The 22,262-nt window shown below is 38.9% G+C and overlaps 1 protein-coding gene across 2 annotated transcripts in view; it reads left to right on the top strand.

Annotated features, from left to right (window-relative positions):
- The window catches only part of ZNF827 (zinc finger protein 827), a 135,568-nt gene extending 113,522 nt beyond the window's left edge, over positions 1-22,046 (top strand). Inside the window, exons 9-15 of one of the 2 annotated variants that reach the window (XR_014711244.1) lie at positions 4,985-5,122; positions 6,701-6,869; positions 8,345-8,511; positions 13,008-13,199; positions 13,292-13,469; positions 17,851-18,735; positions 18,836-22,046. Coding sequence is in view for 1 of the 2 variants with exons in the window: in XM_084625673.1 (XP_084481799.1) it covers positions 4,985-5,122; positions 6,701-6,869; positions 8,345-8,511; positions 13,008-13,199; positions 13,292-13,469; positions 17,851-18,658 (1,652 nt within the window). In the remaining variant the exon portion in view is untranslated. Of the gene's footprint in view, positions 1-4,984; positions 5,123-6,700; positions 6,870-8,344; positions 8,512-13,007; positions 13,200-13,291; positions 13,470-17,850 lie in introns of both variants that reach the window. The other variant, XM_084625673.1, reaches the window with a different exon arrangement.
- Positions 22,047-22,262: the final 216 nt, after the last annotated feature.

Genomic DNA, 22,262 nt, shown 5'->3' with positions numbered 1-22,262 from the left:
CTTAAGTCTACATGTAATAGTATATTCTGATTTGGGAACATCAGTATTTTACATAAGTTCTTTTTTCACTTAAAAGTTTGAAATTTGCCTTTCACTTTGCTCTTTTTCCAGCAGCATTTTTGCTATTAAATACGGGTTTAAATCAGAAATCTTGCACCAAACACGCTTACCTATTTTTAAAAAGGTAAGGATTTCTTGGCATACAAAACAATTACGGATTCAAAGAAATTGCAAAAGAAAAATGACTGTTAGACTGGGTTCTCTACTCACACAGTGTCTACAGTACCTTTTCAATCAACAGATGAGCCTGTCTTTCTCCCTATCTATAGTACTATCAGTATTTTGTACACAATGTGGGGAAAATTTATTTTGGAGTTTAGTGAGGGAACAGTTTGATTTGATAATTTGATGAAGGATGGATTTCTGTGGGAAGCCTTCCATATAATGATGATTTGTTATGCAACATCAGTTGGTATCAATCCAGTTCCTTCCTGTCTGACTGAATGATCCTCTGTCTAAAGTATCTGTAAGATATCTACTATAATACTGTTGTATTTGAGTTGGTACATACATACCCACTTCAGAAAAATAACCATCACAACTGGCACTAATCAGCACCCCTATTTGCCGTCCCACAAAGGAACCAAGAATAGAGTGGATATGATGACTGAACTATCCACTCACTCCCAGAAGTGACTCTTCAGGTCGTTGGTGAGGTAAATTACAGGAAGGTTGTGGGAAAGTTTGCTGTACCTGTTCTTTGAACAAAGAGCTTTGGTTACCATGGATGACAAATAGTGTCTTTTCACAGCATGAAATCACTCAGTGATTGATTTCTATGAGAGTGAAGAGCTCAAAGAACCTTGTGGGAGGTGGTCAGCACCACATTGCACCAGATGCTTACTTTAGTCATGATAGCTAAAGTAAGGGGCACGCTGACTAGAATACTTTGCAGTATCCTAGCCAGGAAAGCAAGTCAGCAACTACTGAAGAAAAATCACTGAAAGTTGCAACCCAGCAGTATAGCTTTAAAATAAAACTAAATAATTAAAAGCATCAAAAGTATCCTATTCTACATAAATGGAACTAGTTTTTAACAGCTCTGGATAATCTGAAAATGGATATTTTTCAAGCTTTCTATGAGTTTCCCACAACTCTGATAGATATAAATCCAGCATAGGGAACAGGATATTGTATATCAGCTTCTTGAGAGATAAAAGAAGGCCAGTGACTAATACTGGAAGGAATTGTTAAGAGATGTATTTACTTCTATTTGAGTCTGCTTGTTTAGTGTGTGTCCCAATTAATTCATTTTTGTTGTGACGCTATTGAAGAAACCTGCATATTCTTGACCTTTTCTTATAATTATGACCATATTCCCCTTTTGAAGCGCTGTTTTCATTATGTACTCTGAAAACTCTACTAAAATATCCATAGCATTGCTGCAGTGTCAAAATGTTCATTGTTTTGAGCTCAAGAATATAATCAAATGAGTTGTTTATTGATGTTCTTGGACATTGTGACACATAAGGTCTGCATTCTTTTTCGTATTAATTTTTACAAAATGACTAATTTCACAGATTCATGAGTCCTCTCACTAGAAAAAATTGTTTGTTATTTATATTATAGTAGCATCCAAAGGCCTCTATCAAATATCAAGTCCCTGTTGTACAAATAGATATGGGATCATAGCAGAAACAAAAAAAAAAACCCAAACCAACAACATGTAGCTGTGGTGATGCTGACAGATGTGACCTCCAATAAAACATGCTATAATAACTACATAACTACCCCCTCCCAAATAAAGAGCCTTTCTGTTATTACTTAACTTGTCAAGTATCGGAATTAATTTTTCATTCAACTGAAAAGCTGCCCAGCCAGCTCTATTCTATAAATGGAAGCAGAATTGGCACAGATAAGGAGTCCAAACCTGCAACTGCAGGGGGCTCTTGTTCATGGGAGCATCACCAGTGCTAGTGTGATGTTTACTGCTCATGGTTCAGTGCCTCATTGCTTCGTGCATACAGGGACCTGCAGTGGTAACTTGAGCCCTACAGGACATTACAATGTCTCAGCCTTTGTGCCTCACCTCCACTCCTGGGTGAGTCATACTATATTTTCCTCCCCCTGCTCCCGTTTAACAGGAAATCCCAAACCAGATTTCCTCTATTGCTCTAAATAAACACATACCAGTTCTATAGTCCTTGACTTGTGAGCTAGTCACATGATACATCCAGAATCCCACAGATGGTGTAGAATATAGGAGAAAGTCCCACTGAATCCTGGCCTTTTAGTCAAGGGGACCCTGACTGGAAATTATGGTCCTTAAACAAAGAAAGAACACAATCCGTCTGTGTTGTATCTGGAATATTACTGAATACATTTTCCTTCTTTGATTTTGTGAACTTCTAAGTATAGAAGTCCTCCTGCTCAAGCTTAATGAGGTATTGTATAAAAGCGTCTCCTCTGATATAACATGCTGATGCTCAGCTTCTGACGTGTACAAAGTAGGGTTGCCAATTTTCTACTCCCACAAAACCGAACACCCTTGTCCCGCCCCTTATCTGAGGCTCTGATCCCCACTCATTCCATCCCCCCTCCCTCTGTCTCTCGCTCTCCCACACCCTCACTTACTCACTCGTTTTCATCAGGCTGGTTCAGGGGGTTGGGATGCAGGAGGGGGTGAGGGCTCCAGCCTGGGGTTGCAGGCTCTGGGGTGGGGCCAGAAATGAGGAGTTCAGGGTGTGGGAGGGGGCTGCAGACTGAGGCAGTGGGTTAAGATACAGGTGGGTTGAGGACTCTGGCTGGGGTGCGGGCTCTGGGGTGGGGCCAGGGATGATGGGTTTGGGGTCAAGGAGGGGGCTCCGAGCTGGGGGTGGAGCAGAGGGTTCAGAGTATTGGAGGGGGCTCCGGGCTGAGGTAGGGGTTGGGGTGTGAGAGGGAGTATGGGCTCTGGGCTGGGAGTGTGGGTTCTGGGGTGGGGCCAGAAATTAGGGGTTCAGGGCATGGGAGGGGGCTTTAGGCTGGGGCAGGGAATTGGGGTGTGTGAGGGCTAGGGGTGCAGACTCTGGGGTTGGCCTGGGGATGAGGAGTTTGGGGTGTAGGAGGGTGCTCTGGGTTGGGACCGAGGGATTTGGAGGGTGGGAGGGAGATCAGGGCTGGGGCAGGGGGTTTGGGTACAGGAGGGGGTCAGGGGTGCAGGATCTGGGCAGCACTTACCTGAAGCAGCTCCTGGAAGCAGTGGCATGTCCCCACTCCGGTTCCTATACAGAGGTGCAGCCAGGCGGCTCTGCATGCTGCCTCGTCCGCAGGTTCCGCCCCTGCAGCTCCCATTGGCCATGGTTCCTGGCCAATGGGAGCAGCGGAGCTGGCGCTTGGGATGGGAGCAGCATGCGGAGCCCCCATGGCTGCCCCTACTCGTAGGAGCCAGAGGAGGAACATGCCACTGCTTCTGGGAGCCAAAAGAGTCATGGCAGGCAGGGAGCCTGCCTTAGCCCCACTGAGGCACCGACCGGACTTTTAACAGGCCGCTCAGTGGTGCTGACCAGAGGCTCCAGGGTCCCTTTTCAACCGGGGGTTCCGGTCTACAACTGGACACCTGGCAACCCTCGTACGAAGCAGCAAGATGACATCACCACTGTCCTCAAGCTCTCCATTTGTTCTAGGATCCAGTTCAAAATTGCCCTCTATATCCTTGCTGCTCTAACTTATCTTGTGAACATTATCTATTTCTACTCCCCCTCATTCCCTGGGATCTAAAACTGCCCTTTTCTCTATCCCTCCCCTGAGTCTGGTGGTATGAGAGCCTTCACCTCTGCATTTTCTGTCATCTGGAACAGACTTTCACCAATGGAGATTTCATCTAGTCTTAAAGTAGTTAAAACTCCCTCTTCTCTAAAGATGACTCACTCCTGGTCCTCAGCTTCTTAGTGCAAGAAAAGCAGAACTCCCCAAGCTGTTGAAAGTTTCTGATCCCTAAGGGCCCTGGGAGCAGGATGGAACACAATTCAGCTTTCATCAGTTGATGATCATGCTTTGCTCTCTTAGCTTAGCTGCTGCCTTTGCAACATTCCAATCAGTTTTGAACTGACCAGGTGTCAAAACTTCCCCAAAGAAGTAAGCCAATAAAAATGAAAATGTTTGAAAACATTGCCTGAGAAAGTGAATAATAAAAATTAGTGTAAAACTTACCACTGCCTCAAAAGAGAGACCCAACAAACACTGAGGGGAAGTGAGAAGACCGGTGAAATGATCTATTTAGAAAAAATCAGTGCTTTTCTCTGCTCTGTCTTGCCTGTACCTCTTCCTCTACTATTTATGGTTTGCCTCTTCAACTTTATAGTAACTCTGAAGTGTTCTGCAATACAGTTTGTTGGAAAGATGCCATACAAAATAGTCAGATCTACAACAGGCTTTTGATGGAAAAAAATTACAGTCCATATTGTGTTGCAAAATTCCTTGTATAGTAGATGAGTGGAGTAACACTGATGTGGTGGAGACTCGGTTGCCTTAGAGTAGTCTGTACAGCAGCCAGTTTGTTGACTTTGTAGGGATAAAAACAAAACAAAAAAGCATCTTTTGTTGCCTTTTTGTTTTCTTAGTTTTATGATGGATTTGAGGTTTTATCAGATTATTGCTACCTGTCTATACTATTCTTATAATGTCATCTGTAACATTGCTTTTTTTTTTCGTGTTCTGCCAGAGTCCCCAAGGGTGTTCTGGTTCTGTGGAAGCCCTGCTTTGGGATTTTGTATCAGAAACTCAAAATGCTATGGACCGTGGAGCAGAGGAATATTTGCAGTTTAGGTTACAGATTAAATTAATCTCTGCTTCAGAGTTCATGTGAACTCATGCGCCATGAACAGCAAAGTAGAGTTGAGAGTGTTCTCTTTTACATGACACATGGAAGTAGTCCATACAGTGAAATCTAACAGTTCTTTAAGTTGTTAAAATAAGACTTTGTATTTATGCATTTTTGGAATAGACACAGAAAGGATAGGGCTGGATGCAGGAAACGGATTGCCATCTTGGAAATTTAATGACCAACTCTTTCCCTGTGACGTGTGTGGAAAAGTATTTGGCCGACAGCAGACATTGTCCCGACATCTCTCACTGCACACAGGTAAATCAAACATTTTGGCATTCTCATTTACAGTGTCATGCAAGTTTGTTGCAAGAAAAACATGATGCAAGTTTCACTGCAAGGTGTAGTGGAAAGAGACATCCTCTGTTCCCTTCACTTGGGATGAAGACAAGTAGAACTGGGCTAAAGATTCAAGAAGCTAACCTAACTCATTATGGCCCAACCATCATCCATTTTAGAAAACAAATGGTTAAATGGAGATTTGTCCAGTTGCCAGGTTCTGACAATATCAAACTACCTTTTGGTTACCACCAATTAAGCAAGCCTGTAAACAGGGTTCTAAAGAGAGGAGGAAAGTTGTATTTTGTTTTGTTTTTTTGTTTATATGACAGGCTCTTTAAACATTAGTGACCAGCAGAGGAAAAAGCTCTAGTGTTTCAGATATTAGTTAGCCTCTGGGATGTTCACCTTCATGAACTGTTAGCTCAAGTTAAGATAGTAGAGGATGACTCTTTTCTACAACACCCTTTTCCATAAAGTCAATGGAGCTAGATCTATTAAAGTCATCTGAGGATCTGACTCCATGCCCAGTAGTTTTATACAGAGGATTTGCCTAACCAGATGTTGCAGCCAGTGTATAGTGCAAGCTTTTTTGGGAGAATGTCTCAAACTCAGGCCAAAGGACAAATGTGTTGAGATGCAATGCACAGATTAATAAGATTAGGAAGCAAAAATGTCAGACATAGTGCTGAAAAATATTGTTAGCATAATGCTGGTATATACAGTATGGCCATGCTAGAAATGGTGTTTTCTACGGTTTTGTGATTTTTGTCTTCTTCGGATTCTGAATTTCTCTTTGTTAGCGCTTGCACATTGTATTATTGTATTCCAAAAGCGAAGCAGCTCTTCTTAAAGAGGAAAGGTTTTAAAGGCAATTTAATGTTTGATTGTTTTTTTTAATCAAGTAAATACAAAATAAGACCTGCTGTGTGCAATGACTTTGTTGCCAAGATTTAGAGATGTTAATCAAAAATTGTGAAGCATCAGAAACTGCCGAGGAGTTTGGTTTGGATTTGTTTTATTATTCTTCAAGGGGTTTTGGCTGACTTGTGCTCAGAACTTGACTACCTCCATGGACTCTTTTCTCCAAGTTTTGGTAAATAAGCATCAAAAACCATAGATAGAAAGATAGATAATATGCACACAACCACCTTCAAGAACTAAAACCCTACAGAAAAAAATAGTGCTAGGTGAAGAAATGAATGGCACATTGTTGACCTGAATCTATAGTAGCTGAGGGGCAGTTCTCAGAGCTGCAGTTACACCAGTTTTCCACAGCCTAAAAAGTTTTGTATTAAACTTCATACAGTCATTATACCAAATTTCAAAAATACCCCTAAATTAGCTGAAAATGAGTCATCTATATAAATTACTATTGTGAAGCCTGATAACTTTCTGAAGTTTTTCAACCTCCTAAATGTGTCAGCCTGGATGATTCTAAAAGCTACTCAGATTTTTTAACCCAAGCAATGTGTAGTTGCATATTTGAAATGAGGTTTTTAAAGTATCTCACTTAAGACTGATACACACACTCGAGATGATTTGTTTGTTTTTCAGAAGAGAGAAAATACAAATGCCATTTGTGCCCCTATGCTGCTAAGTGCCGTGCTAATCTGAACCAGCACCTGACTGTCCATTCTGTGAAGTTAGTGAGTACAGACACTGAGGACATTGTCAGCGCTGTCACTTCTGAAGGCAGTGGGAAGAAGCACCCTTATTATTACAGGTGAGGACCCAGTAGAGGGCCACACATGAGAGACCAGAATCCAACTGTCTTATATGCCTGTCTGCTTGCTAAAGACAAATTATGAGGATGATCCTTTTTGTTCTAAGGTAGAACGTGACTGAAGTATTTGGCTTAGCCACATTTGACTTTAGGTTCAGCAACAAAACCCAGCTGGTTATGTCATGCTTCTGGGCCTTGCTGGACACTTTGAAAGACTGTGCACTTTTTAAATGGCTTTGAAAGGCAAATAGGCCTTTAAATACCTCATGATCTTTTACCACATGTACGACATACATCTAATAAGTTCCCTTTTGTGGATACTAGCGTGTATACACATTTGCAGTAATTTATAGTGCCTTCCACTTGATGCAATTAGTTCAATCATTTCAACTAAAATTTCTGTTATAAATATAAACATTTCCTCTATTTGATTTATCTCTTTGATTGCCTTAGGCAGGTATGTTTTATAATTCAGCTATCTGTGAAATAATGTTTCCATATAATAAAGAAGGCCAAAATTATGAAGGTGAGAATAGGAGCATTAGGAAAACTCATGATGGTAAAAGAATGGTACAGATACAATTGTGTTGCTCAGGCATTTATTATTGACGTAAGCACTATCACATATTCTTCAAGCTTAGATATGAACCCTAGTGTACATATAGATTACAAAAATCACTCTTATTTCAATCTAAGTGGTGGGAACAGATTTAATTACAATCATAGAAATCAGAAATACACAAGCTCTGTTAGATTATCTCATCTATCCCTCTGCAAGTGCAAAACTGTTTTCAGTGTTCTGGCTTTGTTTTAAATGTTAATGCCTCAATTAAAACAACAGTATAAAACAAGTTAAACTATAAGTTCCTTTCTATTATCTGTGAACATCGTTGTTGTTATCTGCTAGTTGTAAAATTTGCATCAGTGCTGATTATTTGCATTGGTGATAATTGCTTTTGTCCAGTCACGTAGAAGGAATCCCTGAACCCATTTTTGCTTGCTTGTACTCAGAAAGTCAGGCAGTTCTGCAGGAGATCCTGATCTGACATGGGACTGTTTCCAGGGCTTGAGAATGTCTCCTGGAGAGTGCAGCAAACTCTCAGTTTCAGAATACCAGCCCTACTAAACATCTTGGCAAGACTGCAGTGCATCTTATTGCCCAAAGGATTCAGCTAGGTGATGTGCAGCATCTGGAATCTGTAGTTTTTAATTAACTTTATGATTATTGAGCATCATCATAGCATGTTTGGGATTGTTGCATTGGGCCTCCCTTTAATCAGGTTGGCATGGCCCTCGGTTCAGAGGCAGTTCAGCTGGCAAAAGAATTTTCCATTGAAAATTCAACAGTAGAAAAGAGAAGAAATTAGTGAAGCAAGAGTTTTCTTATGAAAATGAGCAGAAGCTTTGTACATTTGTTATGGGGATTTTTTTTTTATGTTTCTTTCTCTTTCTCTCTAATTCCCTTCTGTCTGCAGCTGTCACGTCTGTGGGTTTGAGACCGAGATGAATGTCCAGTTCGTCAGTCATATGTCCCTTCATGTGGATAAAGAGCAATGGATGTTTTCTCTTTGCTGCACAGCCTGTGATTTTGTCACCATGGAAGAGTCCGATATGAAGGCTCATGTCAGCACCAAGCACACAGGTGATGATCCCGCACTTTCTGCTCCTGTGATCTCTGTTCTCCCCCCCATTTTTCAGTGCAATCATTCACACTTCCTATCAACACTCCTTTTCTCCATGGAAATTCATACTAATTATGGTCATGATCCCACAAAGTTGAAGTCAGTTGGCCCCCACCAGGTAAGAAGTCTGCTTGGGGAGATCACTTTGCAGTCAGGGGGCATAAATAAAGGACTTCTATGAAGTTAAAGTTGTCAAAAACACAAGTTATTGTTTTACTTATTTGTTTGTTTGTTTACTGGCTTATTAAAATGTAATTTGACTTCAGTAGCTGTATGGTGATTTCTGGGTGTTAACTACCTGCCCTAGATTGTAAGCGTGTAATACACTCAAATTGTACTGAGTTGTGCCAATATTTGGAGTTTGTTCCCTCCCCCTCACTCTGTATGTCTGGAAACTTTGTTGCCTGAGCTCTGATTCAGTAACTAAACTAATGCAGCTGTTGTTTTACTGTCCCAACATCATATTAAATAGTTGAACAGATCGTGATTTTTAACTTCTGTGTTTCTCTAGTTCTATTCACTTACCAGCAGAAGAAAAGAACTTCTACATTACCTCTGATTCATGACAATTTTCAAATAAACCACATATATTTATACCAACTAATGAACCCTGGCGTGATGCAAGGAGAGGAAAATTAGAATACTCTTAATTTCTCTCTCAGTATCAGCAGTCATAAGGATTTTGTCGTTAGAAACTAGCTGACAATTTTGTAGACAATTATATTGGGGAGAATTGAATTCAGCTGTCTCTTCCATCACTGTATTGGCTCTACAGTTCTACGAGGAATAAAATTGGATTTTTTTCCCCTCAACTTGCAAATAGATGCACTAAATGCAACTACAGAAATATGAAGTCAGTGAAAGTCCACAGAGGGTTCTGTGCTAGTGCAAAGTACTGATATGATTCCCATCTCCATAATATCTGAACACCTCAGAAACATTATTAATTTATCCTCACAAAACCCTTATAATTATCCCCCTTTTAGAGATGAGGCAAATGGAGATTGTCATCCAAGGTCACATGGAAAGTCTGTAGCAGAGCTGGGAATTGAATCCAGATCTGCTGAGTCCCATTCTAGTATCTTAAGGATTGGAGCCTTTGTCAGTGAAATTAAACACTATGACTTGAAAACATGCTGAAAGCACATATATTGTTGACGAAGAAGGTGCCTTCAAACACTCACTTTTCTGACCAGACAATCCGTAAGGTGTACAGTTTTAGCTCTACACAAGTGATGTGTGAAACCTTCATTAATTAGTGGGAGATGAGTTCCTAGTGTGCTGTACAATGCTGAAAAATATACTTTAAAAATATTAAATATTGAAAAGCTGTATTTAAAATATATGTATGTGGTAAGCACAAGTAACTGCTTGTATCAATTATTCTTCTATATAAGCCTGCATTTATTCCTAGGGCTTTACTGCTGGTGTCATAAATGATAGGAGTGCAGCATTCTCAATTTAGACATCAGCAAAGAATTTTTGGAGATTTATATGCTTCTGTACCGTCTGGAATCATCTGTTATCCTATGCAGTAGTCTTTGTGTTAAAAGCTCATACCATTTTAGAGTCAGAATTAGGAAATGCCTCTGTTACACATTTTTGTTCTCTAAGTAGATCAGTGACCTATAGAGCAAGTTTTCACTCTTTCACTTCTTCCTCCTTCCCCCACTTCCTCTATTTGCAATAATACTGTAGCCATTTGGACCCATATTTTAAAAACCTGAGGCCCAAGACCAGTGTGCAAATGGGTATGGGTAAACACATGTAGGTAGGTAATTAGCCATTTTTGGCATATTTGCCCAATTTGTGCATATAATTTCTGTAATATGCAGGTAACAAATTACACCTGTATTTTTGTATGAGAACCAGGGGCTGCCATTTTTAAAAATGAAGCCGATAAAATGAATCCAACTTGGTGTTCTGCAAACCTTTGTGGAACTTAAAAAATGCAAACTCAGAAATAGCCTTATGCATCCATATGCATCTCTAACTGTTCTCCATAAACACTGGTTACAGGTACTTATTTTTAGTTATACATTTTATGGTCAATCACTGCAGCATTTCATCGAAAACTTAATCTGTACTGGGCAAAGCTGGAGAGGAGTTTCTTAGTGAATTTAAATGTGGCAGGATTTCAGGGGAAACTCACACCCTAAGGATGGCCTCTCTCATGTACTCTGTTTTAAAAAATAATTTCAGATCTCATCTGTAAATTATGTTTCAAGAGTGCATATTCAAGACTCAGACTTTGGCATCTCTGCATTCTGCAGGTCTTTGTTCTGTGTGAAAATGAAGCACATTTCTTTATGGAGTCATTGTGCTTTGAACTTTCTGTTTTGGGTTCAGTAAGTGATGCTCATGGCACAGATGTTAAGAAGGCCTTAATTTTACACAGGTGTGCTTTATTCTGAGCATGATTTCTAGTCAAATGAAATCACCATTTCATCCCTAAGAGGAACAATGGTGAAAATTGAACAGTTTGTTTTAGACATATATAAAAGATAATAAAGTGGTTGAAAAGGCAAAGAATAAAACTTTGGACAGGACCAAACCCTGAGTTTTTCTGTCTGGTTCTTTGATTTTTTTTGTTTCAAATATTTCAGTATTGGATATCAAATCCAGTTTTACAAATATTTCTGTGTATTTTGTTGTCTTCTGATGACTCTGTATCTTAAAAAATATTTTCCATTCATCATATTGAATTCAGCTATTTTAGGTGCTGATGAGCAAACTCTTATGCTTATGTTTAACCTAACTTTGTCTTAATGAAACTACTCACCTTTTTAGAGTTAAGCCTGTCCATTACTGTTTACAGGATACAGACTTTAGTTAAGAAATCTTATCACATACATAAGGTTAGGATTTTTAGTTAGGTTCTGCTTTTTATGCAACTGATTAGACTGAGGCAAAGACAGATCCAATAATTTGCCTATTGCCAAATAAGGTTCATTGCAGATTATTACCCAAATCCTCCTTGCTCCCAGTCTATTGCTATAACATCTAGACAACCTAATCTCCATACTTAGCTAGCATGTATTACAGTTCTGAATTGACGCCCTTTGGAATGTTATGTGCTTATTGTACACACATGAAATCCCTGACTGATTTGAACTCTGTATCCAGTTGGGTGAAGTCTGTATGTATGTGTGTGGTGTGTGTGTGTGTGTGTTTGCTTTTTCTTAAAATTAGTTTTTCCTCATTAAAAAATTCTAATGATAACCAAACCTTGAGAGAAGACTACTAACTTCATGCATCCAGCAACATGGAAGTCTTCTATAAATTTCATCTTTATAACACAAACTATTACATAGCTGTCAACAACCCAGATTTATCTCAAATGTAGTTTGTAGTGCTATGCAGTAGATGACAATGGTACTTTTAGTTTTAAGTGCACTAGCACCTAAGCAGAGAGGACCAGATTTTTACAGGTATTTAAGCACCTAAAGATGAATATGAAGTCAATGGAAGTAAGACACCTAAGCACTTCTGGAAATCCCACTAAGTGCTTATCTGAATATGTAGGCACCTAAGTACGTTTAAAATCTGGTCCTAGAACACTAACCCCAGAGCAGAGGCTGCAGAGAAATTTTATAATAATATACAAGGCTTCTGATCTTTCCTCTCTATGACATGATGACAAATTCACCAATGGCTTGACTGGAGTTACACTGGAATGAATGTGTTTTATCTCTTACCAGCAGCAGTAACATCTTCCAAATGTTTATAATTTGATCTCTTCCCTCTGGTGTTCTGTAAAAGTCTGGAGCACCAATGGAGTGAAAAATAGCACTGCCTATGGGACAGAAGTAGTAATCAGAGAGAGAGGTGGAGGAAGAGACTTAAAGTATGAGGAAACTCTCCTCAGGAGAATGAGTGGAGCGGGTTGTGAGATTTTTCTCCTTTCTCCCGTTTCTCCTCCTAAATTAACCAAATGGATAAACTACAATGTAAGTTAGAAAAAGTCTAGCTGGAACAGCCATGAGGTAGAAATACATGTGAGTTCAAAGGTGATATAAAAACAAAACCTAAAGGAACTTAATAAACTAACAAAAAACCAAATTCCCATTAAGTTGTAAATTCTATGCTAATTAGAAAAAATTCTTTTAACCTTTCTTAATTTGGTAGTAGAACAAAATTACACATTCTCTTCTCATTGCCTATATGGACTAAAAGTCAACAGTGATAAATTGGTAGGTGCACTGTTATAACTCTTGTACTTTGAGACTAGCCCTGCAGAAGGTAGGCAATGTAGCCATGATGCTTAAGAACAAATTGATTTATACTAAACAAGCTCACCTGTGAGTTCAGAATAACTTTGCTTCTCCTTTTAACACAAGTCACTTTTTTTTTTAAAACTATGAATACATAGGATAGGATAACTGGAAATCTATCACAGAGATTGAGTTTTTCCCCTTATACTAATGATCAAGTGGACTTTATTCTTGTTTTTCAGGTGAAGAGCGGAAGACACCCAGTGAATCAAACAGCCCTTCTTCATCTTCTCTGTCAGCACTTAGTGATTCTGCCAATAGCAAAGAAGATGCAGATGTTACCCAAAAAAATAACGGTTCAAACAACCTACTAGTAATTTCCGTAGTGCCTGGTAGCCAGACCTTACTGAACACTGAAGAGAAATCAGAGAAAGGTAAAAGCTAGTTAAACAGACAGACTCCTTTCTTCTAGGCAAGGGAACTGGATGGAACTTGGGTAATATGTGTCCGTATTTTTATTTTTCAGGTTTTGAATGTGTTTTCTGTAACTTTGTCTGCAAAACAAAAAACATGTTTGAGCGCCATTTGCAAATCCATCTGATTACACGGATGTTTGAGTGTGACGTGTGCCATAAATTCATGAAGACACCTGAGCAATTATTGGAGCACAAGAAATGCCACACTGTCCCCACCGGAGGACTCAAGTAAGGAAAGCAAGTACACAAACTTTTACTGTGTTAAGCATCTCCAATACTGTGTGGCGATAGGTAATAAAGGAAGTAAATTAGAAGGGATTAGTTAATGTCTGATGATCCAAAGTCAGGGCTACCATTTTTACCTTTAATTGGGTAACAATAGACTCAGCCCTCTAGGTTGAATGTAGTTTATTATATTATTATTATTTATTTATGTATTTATTTATTATGTGTGTTACCATAGTGCCTAAAAGCCCTAGTCATGGACCAGGACCACAATGTGCTAGGCATTGTACAAAAACAGTCCCTGCCCCACAGAGCTTACAATCTAAATATAAGACAAGAGGCAACTAGAGAAAGACAAGTCAGACAGAGGAGTACAAGGAAACAGTGTTGGACATCATGGCAGGCTGTGGTCTCACACACCAGCAGCCTAATTGTTGCCGAATGTATTGTAGGTATCATGGCAAAGGATAGTTTAGAACCAACCACTGGGTTTGAAAGCAGTGGTCAGTGGATGCCACAGATGTAATGGATGACAAAATTATTTCACTTAGTTTGCAGCCTGCCTGTCAAAGGAAAAGGGAAAAAGAAAAATAATATAAAAACCTAAGGCTGAGCAGTTTTTACACTGAGGCTAGCTCAGATAAAGTCGGCAAGCTTTTGTTTATGTAACAAAGTATAAAGTCATTCTAACTTTCCCAATTATTTACAGCCTTTTCAGGTCCTAATGCAAAGGCAATCTTCACCGGTAATCATGCATGTTTTTGTTTTCAAAGTGGAAAAGATTTTTGGATCCCAAGACTTTGGATCCCTAATTTTTGTTCCTTTTTAAGGTTTTTTTGGGGAGTGGGAAGAAGTGATGTGCGTATAGTGAATACACAGAGCACCTATTTTTTTCCCTATTAATCCCTGAAGAAATGTCCTTATTACAAATGCAGGTGAATAACAGAAGCAGATATTGTCCAATGTTTTGGTTTGTTTTTTTTTCCCTCTCCAAGTATCTTTTCAGTTCTGGGTAATTTTTGTTGTCCTCTCTAGTTGTGTGAGTATGGAATATATTGATGTGACAGCACTTTTTGTTTCATATTATTAATTTTGTGTTCTCTGTTGTAAAAATACAGAATCTGTAAATGTAACAAGGAAGGAAGTAGTTTAGCTGTACATTTATATACATGTTCCCGCAGTCATTTCTTACATTACAGTATTGTTTTTAAATTATAGGCTAGTCACAGGCTTTAATAATTAATTTATAAATTATAAGGTGACCAGTAACAAATACTTTCAAAATATCCTGATATCCTCTGCTAGTACAGCATTTTCTTTGACTATTTGAGTGGATTAACTTGCTTGAAAAGGTATTGTTAATGAGTCAGAAAAAAATGTTGTCTTTGCCTGAGCTGCAATTGAGAGACCAATCTGTGGTCACAGAAATGTCCTTACAATGTAACAGACTGGAAATGTCTAAATTACTTTTCTGTGATGGAACTACTTGTGCTGTATTTCCTGTTCATTATGTAGATAATACAATTTTTGTGCATAGCTGAGGACAGTGAAAGACTTTCAGAATTGTCCAGGAAAAGTACAGATTTATGTAGGTGTGTCTGAGTTGGGCATGGGTTACTGCATTAAATTGCAACTTGTCTGTTCCTTCTACCAATCTTCCTTTTAAGAAAGCTTCATTAGTTTTAAGAAATAAGCGTTGTCCTTTGAGAATTGTCTGTATAGACCCCTATTTCTAGAGTGCATGTGTGCCTTTGTGTCAAAGTTGGAACCCTCAGACAAGCAGTGACTGTTGGGTATGCATGCATGCTCCCTCCCGGATCTAAACATTCAATATGATGTCATATAAGGACTCACGTCCCATTCCTCTGTGTGTTCCAACCACTTCAGACAATAAGGTTGGAACTGTTTCAGCCGTGAGTAGGGTTCAACACACTAGCATGCCCTGTTTCCCGCCTTGTGTTGCATTTGTTGACCAAATTAATGTTAGTGTATTGTAAATGTTACATTAATACTTTTCTGGTTTAGTTTTTATTAGCAGTAAGGTAAGCCATTTTTAGTTTAGCTAAATCTGTGCATTGCGCATTTTGGTGGATTGGTTCCATCTGCCAATCAAACTCTTGTATCAAGCTCAATAGTTCCATCAGTCAGGGGGTCTGTATTTGATTCCGATGTGATGACTGAATCTGGGAAGAAAACCAGATTTAGACAGTATGCATCTTGCAAGAACAAGACATCTGTCTCGGATGCACATACCAGTTGCCTTTTGTGCCTGGGTGTAATATATGCTGAATCTATTCTCTGTGCCAGGAAAGACTATGCATCTTGACTCAAGTCTTCCTGATGTAAGGAGCTTTGTAGGTTTTTCAGGTTAGCTCTGACGGACAAGGTGAGCGAGGTAATCTCTTCTATTGGACCAACTTCTGACAGTGAGAGAGACAAGCTTTCAAGCTACATACTGCATACATCAGGCTAGCTCTGGCAGTCCAGCTAAGTTATCTCCTTGTCCTTCTTCAGTTACACAATGTAGAGGCAAGTTAAGAGCTGGATCTAATAAAAAGTTATGTTCTGAAGACATCCAAGAAGCCCAAAGAGATCTAAATATCAAATAGGTTTGTACTTTTCTGCTTCCTGTTTAACACTGAGGATTGAGCAAAAGATGAGGAAAACCATTATTCCTCCAGTTTCTATCCAGAAAGAAATCTTAAGATTCTGATCCAAAGAGGAGTCAGCACCAAGAGAGGTAAGTATGAGTGATGTCTTGACATCAAAATCCTTGGTTCTAGTACAGTTAGTTGCTTTGGCATCGTCTTTGCAAGGCTGCTTTTTCAGTTTAGGGTATTTTTATGGACCAAGAATATTGACTGGTTGCTACTATCCGTCTGTCCTTTTGTTCGTCATCATCTTCCTCCCTGTGTTTAAAGGTGACTTGTTTAGATAAAATTAAACTTATGTGTATGCCTCCTAGATTTTTTTTATTGTAGATATAACAAGTCTGTGAGAGAGATGATATCTGCTCAGAGATTGTCGTAAATGTAATAATTTTTCTGCGTATCTGTAAGGCTGCTACCTGGAGCTTTAGTCATATTTTACTTAGCATTACTCTTTTAGCTTGGCAGGTAGATCTAAAACAAGTTTGGGAGAACAGTTCTGCAATCTTTATTTAATTAATATACTTCAGAGCCACTGCAAACAGCTGCCTTCTCCAGCCTCCTCTCAAATACAGTGCACATGCTAAATAGAGTCAAAACTCACGCACTTTCTTTGCTTTGGTTTTATTGATGAAGAAATGAACTATCGCAATGTTTAAACCTACCTTCAGCCACACACCGTTGCTCCTAATGTTCCTCTCTCCTGACTACTGAGCCCACAACCTAGATGATCCTCCCTTTACAATGAGCCACCCCCACCTCCCTAATATCCAGGTGGACTAATGAGTCACTTGCTTCAATGAGTCAGCAGAACCCACTCAACTTTCCCCAGCAGTATGAAGACTGCCGACAAGTAGTATTTCAGGCAAACACTGCCAGCCACTTTTACCCATCTCTTTTGAGTTAGTGCTGCTAATTAATTTCCCAGAAATGACTATCTCTACAGACAGTACTCAAATGAGAAACCTTACTTACCAGAAATTGTAGTTCTTTGCATAGATTGTATAGACCTACCATCCACCCCCACTTCTTTTTAGTCCTTTTATCAAAGATTTTGAGTAAGTGGAAGGAAGTGAAGGGAGTGGAGCTGTGGCATTCAGTTTCACAAGGGAGCATACGCTTGGTGCCAGTAGTTACTGACTTCAGTTTTGTCTTCAATGCCAGGAGTGGGGATCAGTACAATCTACTTGAAAAAAAACTACAGTTACTGGTAAGTTACCTTTTTGTTTGTCTGGTAAACAGAGTAGGTACTGACTGAACTTCCCACTGACAAACCAACTTTCTGTTGTTTCTTTTGGTACACTGTCAGTTTATCCTTGAAAGCTATTTTAAAGGAATTCCCGACATTCTCTTTCTGTGTATGTTTGGTTTCGTGCATGGTGAGTTTATTCTTACTTTACACAAGTGGACACTCATACATTTTTGCACAAACTCCCTTTCCATTAAGAGATGAAGTAAGATTAGACACGCACTTTTGTGGGATGAATCAATGTTTTCCTAGGATTAAGTTAGCCCTGCTGTAGTAAATCATCCTGCTCATACATTTTTATTCTAGAGGCACAGGCTAAGAAGAGCAAAATATACTAAAATGAACTGAAAAATAATTTTGTTTGCCCTGTATTTAGACTCAAATGGATTGAATGAGAAGCTAAACCAAGAATGTCAATGGGTAGAAAAAGGTGAAAAAATTCTATTCAGAACTGACTGTCTTTTCTTTGGTTTTGTTCTTTTGATAGGTGCCCATTCTGCATTTACTCCACAAATCGCCCTGCAGCAATGGAATGCCACCTGAAGACCCACTACAAGATGGAGTACAAGTGTCGGATCTGCCAGACAGTGAAAGCAAATCAGCTGGAGCTAGAAATGCACATCCGGGAACATCGTCTTGGTAACCATTACAAGTGTGACCAGTGTGGCTATCTTTCAAAGACAGCCAACAAGCTGATAGAACATGTGCGTGTCCACACTGGGGAGCGCCCTTTTCACTGTGACCAGTGCAGCTACAGCTGCAAACGCAAAGACAATCTCAACTTGCACAAGAAACTGAAGCATGCTCCACGCCAGACTTTCAGCTGTGATGAGTGCCTGTTCAAGACCACCCACCCTTTTGTCTTCAGCCGCCACGTGAAGAAGCACCAGAATGGGGACTGCCCTGAAGAGGAGAAGAAGGGCCAATATTCAACCTCTAAGCAAGCCAGCCCTCTCATAACAGTCAATAGCTCCAGGAACCTCTTGTCACCCCTCTCGGTCATGTCTGCCTCCCAGGCTCTTCAAACAGTGGCCATGTCAGCTGCACACAGCAGTGGAGCAGAGCCAAACTTGGGAGTGAAGGCCTTGGCCATAAATGGCACCTCTTTGTGCTTTGATAAATACTGGAACTCTGATTTTGCCCATCTCATTCCCTTAACAATGTTTTTCCCCAAGAACCACTTTGATCTCACATTCCATCCACCCAGACCTCAGACTGCACCTCTAGGTGGCACCTCACCTAAACACTCCTTCCTCGCCTACCTTGGACTAACAGAAAGGGCAGAAACTGTCTGAGGACAGTTACATTCTGTACCAAAAATACCCTAACAAACCCAGCAGGTATACATTGCTGCAAAACCTAGACTGAAGAGGTATGAACACTTGTACTATATATCATTAGTAAGATTTAGAAAATGGCTCTGTGTGTATACTTACTGCATTGACCTAAAAGCTGCTTTATTAAATCTTCAGAGAGGTGAACCTACTGCATACTTCTACCTTCAGAGGCATGTTCCCAGTACTCTTATCTAAGAAACAATTTTGTCTTGTTAAGCTGAAGAAGAGTGTCCTTAATGGCAATCAGCACTTGTAAGATTACATATTGATGCGTTTTATTTTTGGTTTGTGTGTGAGTGCGAATGTGTGAAAGAGAGCCTGTCTGTAGTGTGCCATGACATTGCTTTTGCACATCCTTTGTATTGGCTTATTTAATAATTATTTTTAAAAAATTCCCTTTTTATTTACTTTCTCCCTTCCTTCTGCCTCCCCCCACCCTCCTTTTCATTTTAGAATTTTGTAACTCCAGGATTGTTGAGAAGAGCAATGCTTGGTTCAGTGAGGATTGGTATATTGGCTTAGTGCTGTTTGCAGTTTCCTATAGTGTGTTTGGTGCCTTGTCCTCACATAATCAGTTGTAAAGATTTGAGGATTAAGGTGGAACAGATCTGGAAGAAATTACTTTCAGCACTGTAAGATGAGTGTGTGAAATTGAAGTGTGTGTGTGTGTATATACATACACATGCCTTTAGTGTGTGCATTATATATACACACATTCACAGGGCCAGATCCTTTACTGTTACGCTGGTGTAACTACGATCAGAATCTGGCCCATAGTGTACATCTTTTGTTTTAAAAGGGCATATATATAGATATAAATATATATACTGTATTAATGCAGTGGTTACCTTTAGTTTGCAGGAACAACTTGTATAACTAGAATTCTATGGTGGTTAAATCCAGCAAAGGGGATTAAAAAAAAGATATGGATAAATTCTGGGTATAAATGCTCAGACTAAAAAAGGCAGTTTTGCACAGTGCTTTAGTCTTGCACTAGTTTGTTTCTCACTTGCAAAAAAAAAAAAAAAGAAAGGAAAAAAAGGAAGAAAACATTTCTTTTATGGGATGAAGTAACATCAGATTGTATGTTTGAAAAGGTACCGGCAACTTCTTTGAAAGAGAAAGATATGAAAAGGTGCTGTGTAATCATACAGTTCTCTTTTTATACTCTCAACTTTTCAGTTGTATCTGCAAATTACGTGGTCCTATCAATATTATCCTCCATGTTATTAGTACTATTTTATTCCTTTTTGTTAATGGCTGATAGAGTGTACACTGCTAGAAGGCTAACTTTATACTTATTTAATGCTCTTACTTTGTGGTCATTAAAATGACAACTTTATATGTAGCACTTTATTGCAGTAAGAAGCAAAAGTGGATTGGTTGTATAACCTTTGTTAATCTTAAAAAGCAAACAGTGATCTTAAAGAAAGAGGAAAAAACTTTGGCTGCATGTTAATAGATCTCTATTTCTTAAGATAACAGTTTCCAGAGCAAAACAGACAGAAAGGTCAGGAGTAAAAGTTTCTTTCGATTGAAATTTGAAGTATAAAGTATTGAACCTTTAAAAATTATTTCTCTCTTAAAATCAGTTAATGTACAAGAATGCTTTCTTATTGTGTTACTGTTTTCCATGGTATTGGCATTTGGTCTAGATCTTTGTTTCATCATTTGTTTAGAGATCTCCCTTGCTTTCTTCAGAGTTTCCCCCAAACAAGCTTTAAAAGAAGTGGCCCTAATCAGATTTAATTTTCTACCCCCACATCTTTCCTATCTGAAAGCATCCTCTCACACACACATTTAAGGGTCTAATCCAAATCTCCTTGAAGTATATGGGGAGATTCCTAACAACTTCAGTGGCTCTGAATCAGGCCTGTTGTTTATGACTGTACCAAAATAAGGCCCCAATCAGGAAAGCTTCCTTGTTCAGGGAAGGCTCTTAGTCATATATTGAACTTTAAACATGTTCTTAAATTCTGTTGTACTTAAGAACTTAAGTTAAGCATATGGTGAAATGCTTTCCCGAGCCAGGACCTAAGACATTAAGTCATTAAGCTCATTTGTAAGTTTCCACACCTTTTAATATGTGTTAAAACATTAGAAGCTGTCTGCAATGAGAAAACACAGAATGAGGAGAACCTCACATTTTAGCAGACTGTAATATACCAATTTAAAAGTAAAGTAATAATGACAAAATATTTCCCACCTAATTGTTTCAGTTCCATCAGATATTTTTGGTCCTGTGAGCATGTGGCTATTCTAGCTAAGCTATTAATATAAGTCATCTGTTCCAAATTTCTGTCTAACTCTATTAATAGGCAAGGCAAACAATTCAGGCCCTGTTTATCATATTATTGCACCTACGCCATCAAAACCCTCTTTGACTTCTTCGGGAGTATTGACAAAAATAGAGAGTGCTGAGTAGTGCTCTCCATTAGTAACCCATTCAGAATAAGAACTGTTAAAAGATGAGTTTCTTTACCCCCTGAATTATGCAGTCTGCATTTCAGTTAATACAACTGTTACAAAAATACATTCACAGTGTTTCTGACTGAGCCTACTACAATAGAGCAGACACTTTAAAAAGAAGAAAAAAGCCCACGTGTGCATCAGTGAGTAAACTACAGATGTATAAGAGCAAAGAAGTAGGAATGTTTAAAGAATATTTTCTGTAAACCAAATTGCAATATAATAAGGCTGGAACTCACCCAGGAATGAGTGTTATGAAGCTGTCAGCATATTAATCCCATGTGTTTAAGTTTTCTGCCAAACCTATATTTGAATGACAATAACGTTTGATATAACTGAGCAACTTTGTTTAGCACTTTGGAAAAAGACATTTAATTCTTTCTGGTGAGGGAGAAAAGATGTATTTGGAGGTGTTTTATTTTTGTTAAGAAAAATATACAGTATTTATTGGAGCCCTCGCATATACATAATTGGTTTGCAGTTCAAAGCTAAGGAAAGGAATGTTCTCCATAGATATCTCTGACCTATTAAAGACTAAAAGTTCTGGTAAACTTCCACCACCCCAAAGCTGATTTCATAGCCGTTTTCACTATGCATTCTTAAATGAAGGTTGACTTGGTTTTCCATCCAGTAATTCAGTTAAAGTTCTCAGCACTTTCTTCCTTTCTCCTGTCCTTTTTTACTTGCATTATGTTCAAATATCACACTGTCAAGGTTTGTGTACATTAATAAAATTTGTATTGTATAAAGCTTTTTGCATTATAAGGCTGTACAGGGTCATTTTGACAGTAACTGGTATATTCCTTTGCATCTTATGTTGCATTGCCAATTTCTAGTGTATCCAGTTTGGAAGTACAATATACGCTAATTAAAAAAGGTTGGCTATACTCTGGTTTCTTTTCATTTTTCCCCTCCCCCTCCATTGGTTTGTTAACTAATCTATCTAACTTTAAGGATTTTTTAAAAATGCGGATAGGGGAGTATTCCCAACAGGAGTAACAGACCTAAAAAGGTAAGACCGGCATTTTATTCAGTTTTAACCATGGGAAAATTCTGTGGCTTTTTTGTAATTCTAGTTGTTGTTACATTTTAT

This window comes from Lepidochelys olivacea (assembly GCF_965140295.1).
Source record: "Lepidochelys olivacea isolate rLepOli2 genome assembly, chromosome: 4".
Classification (NCBI taxonomy): domain Eukaryota; kingdom Metazoa; phylum Chordata; order Testudines; family Cheloniidae; genus Lepidochelys; species Lepidochelys olivacea.
Note: the sequence above shows the minus strand (reverse complement) of the source record. Positions and strands in the feature narration are given on the sequence as shown.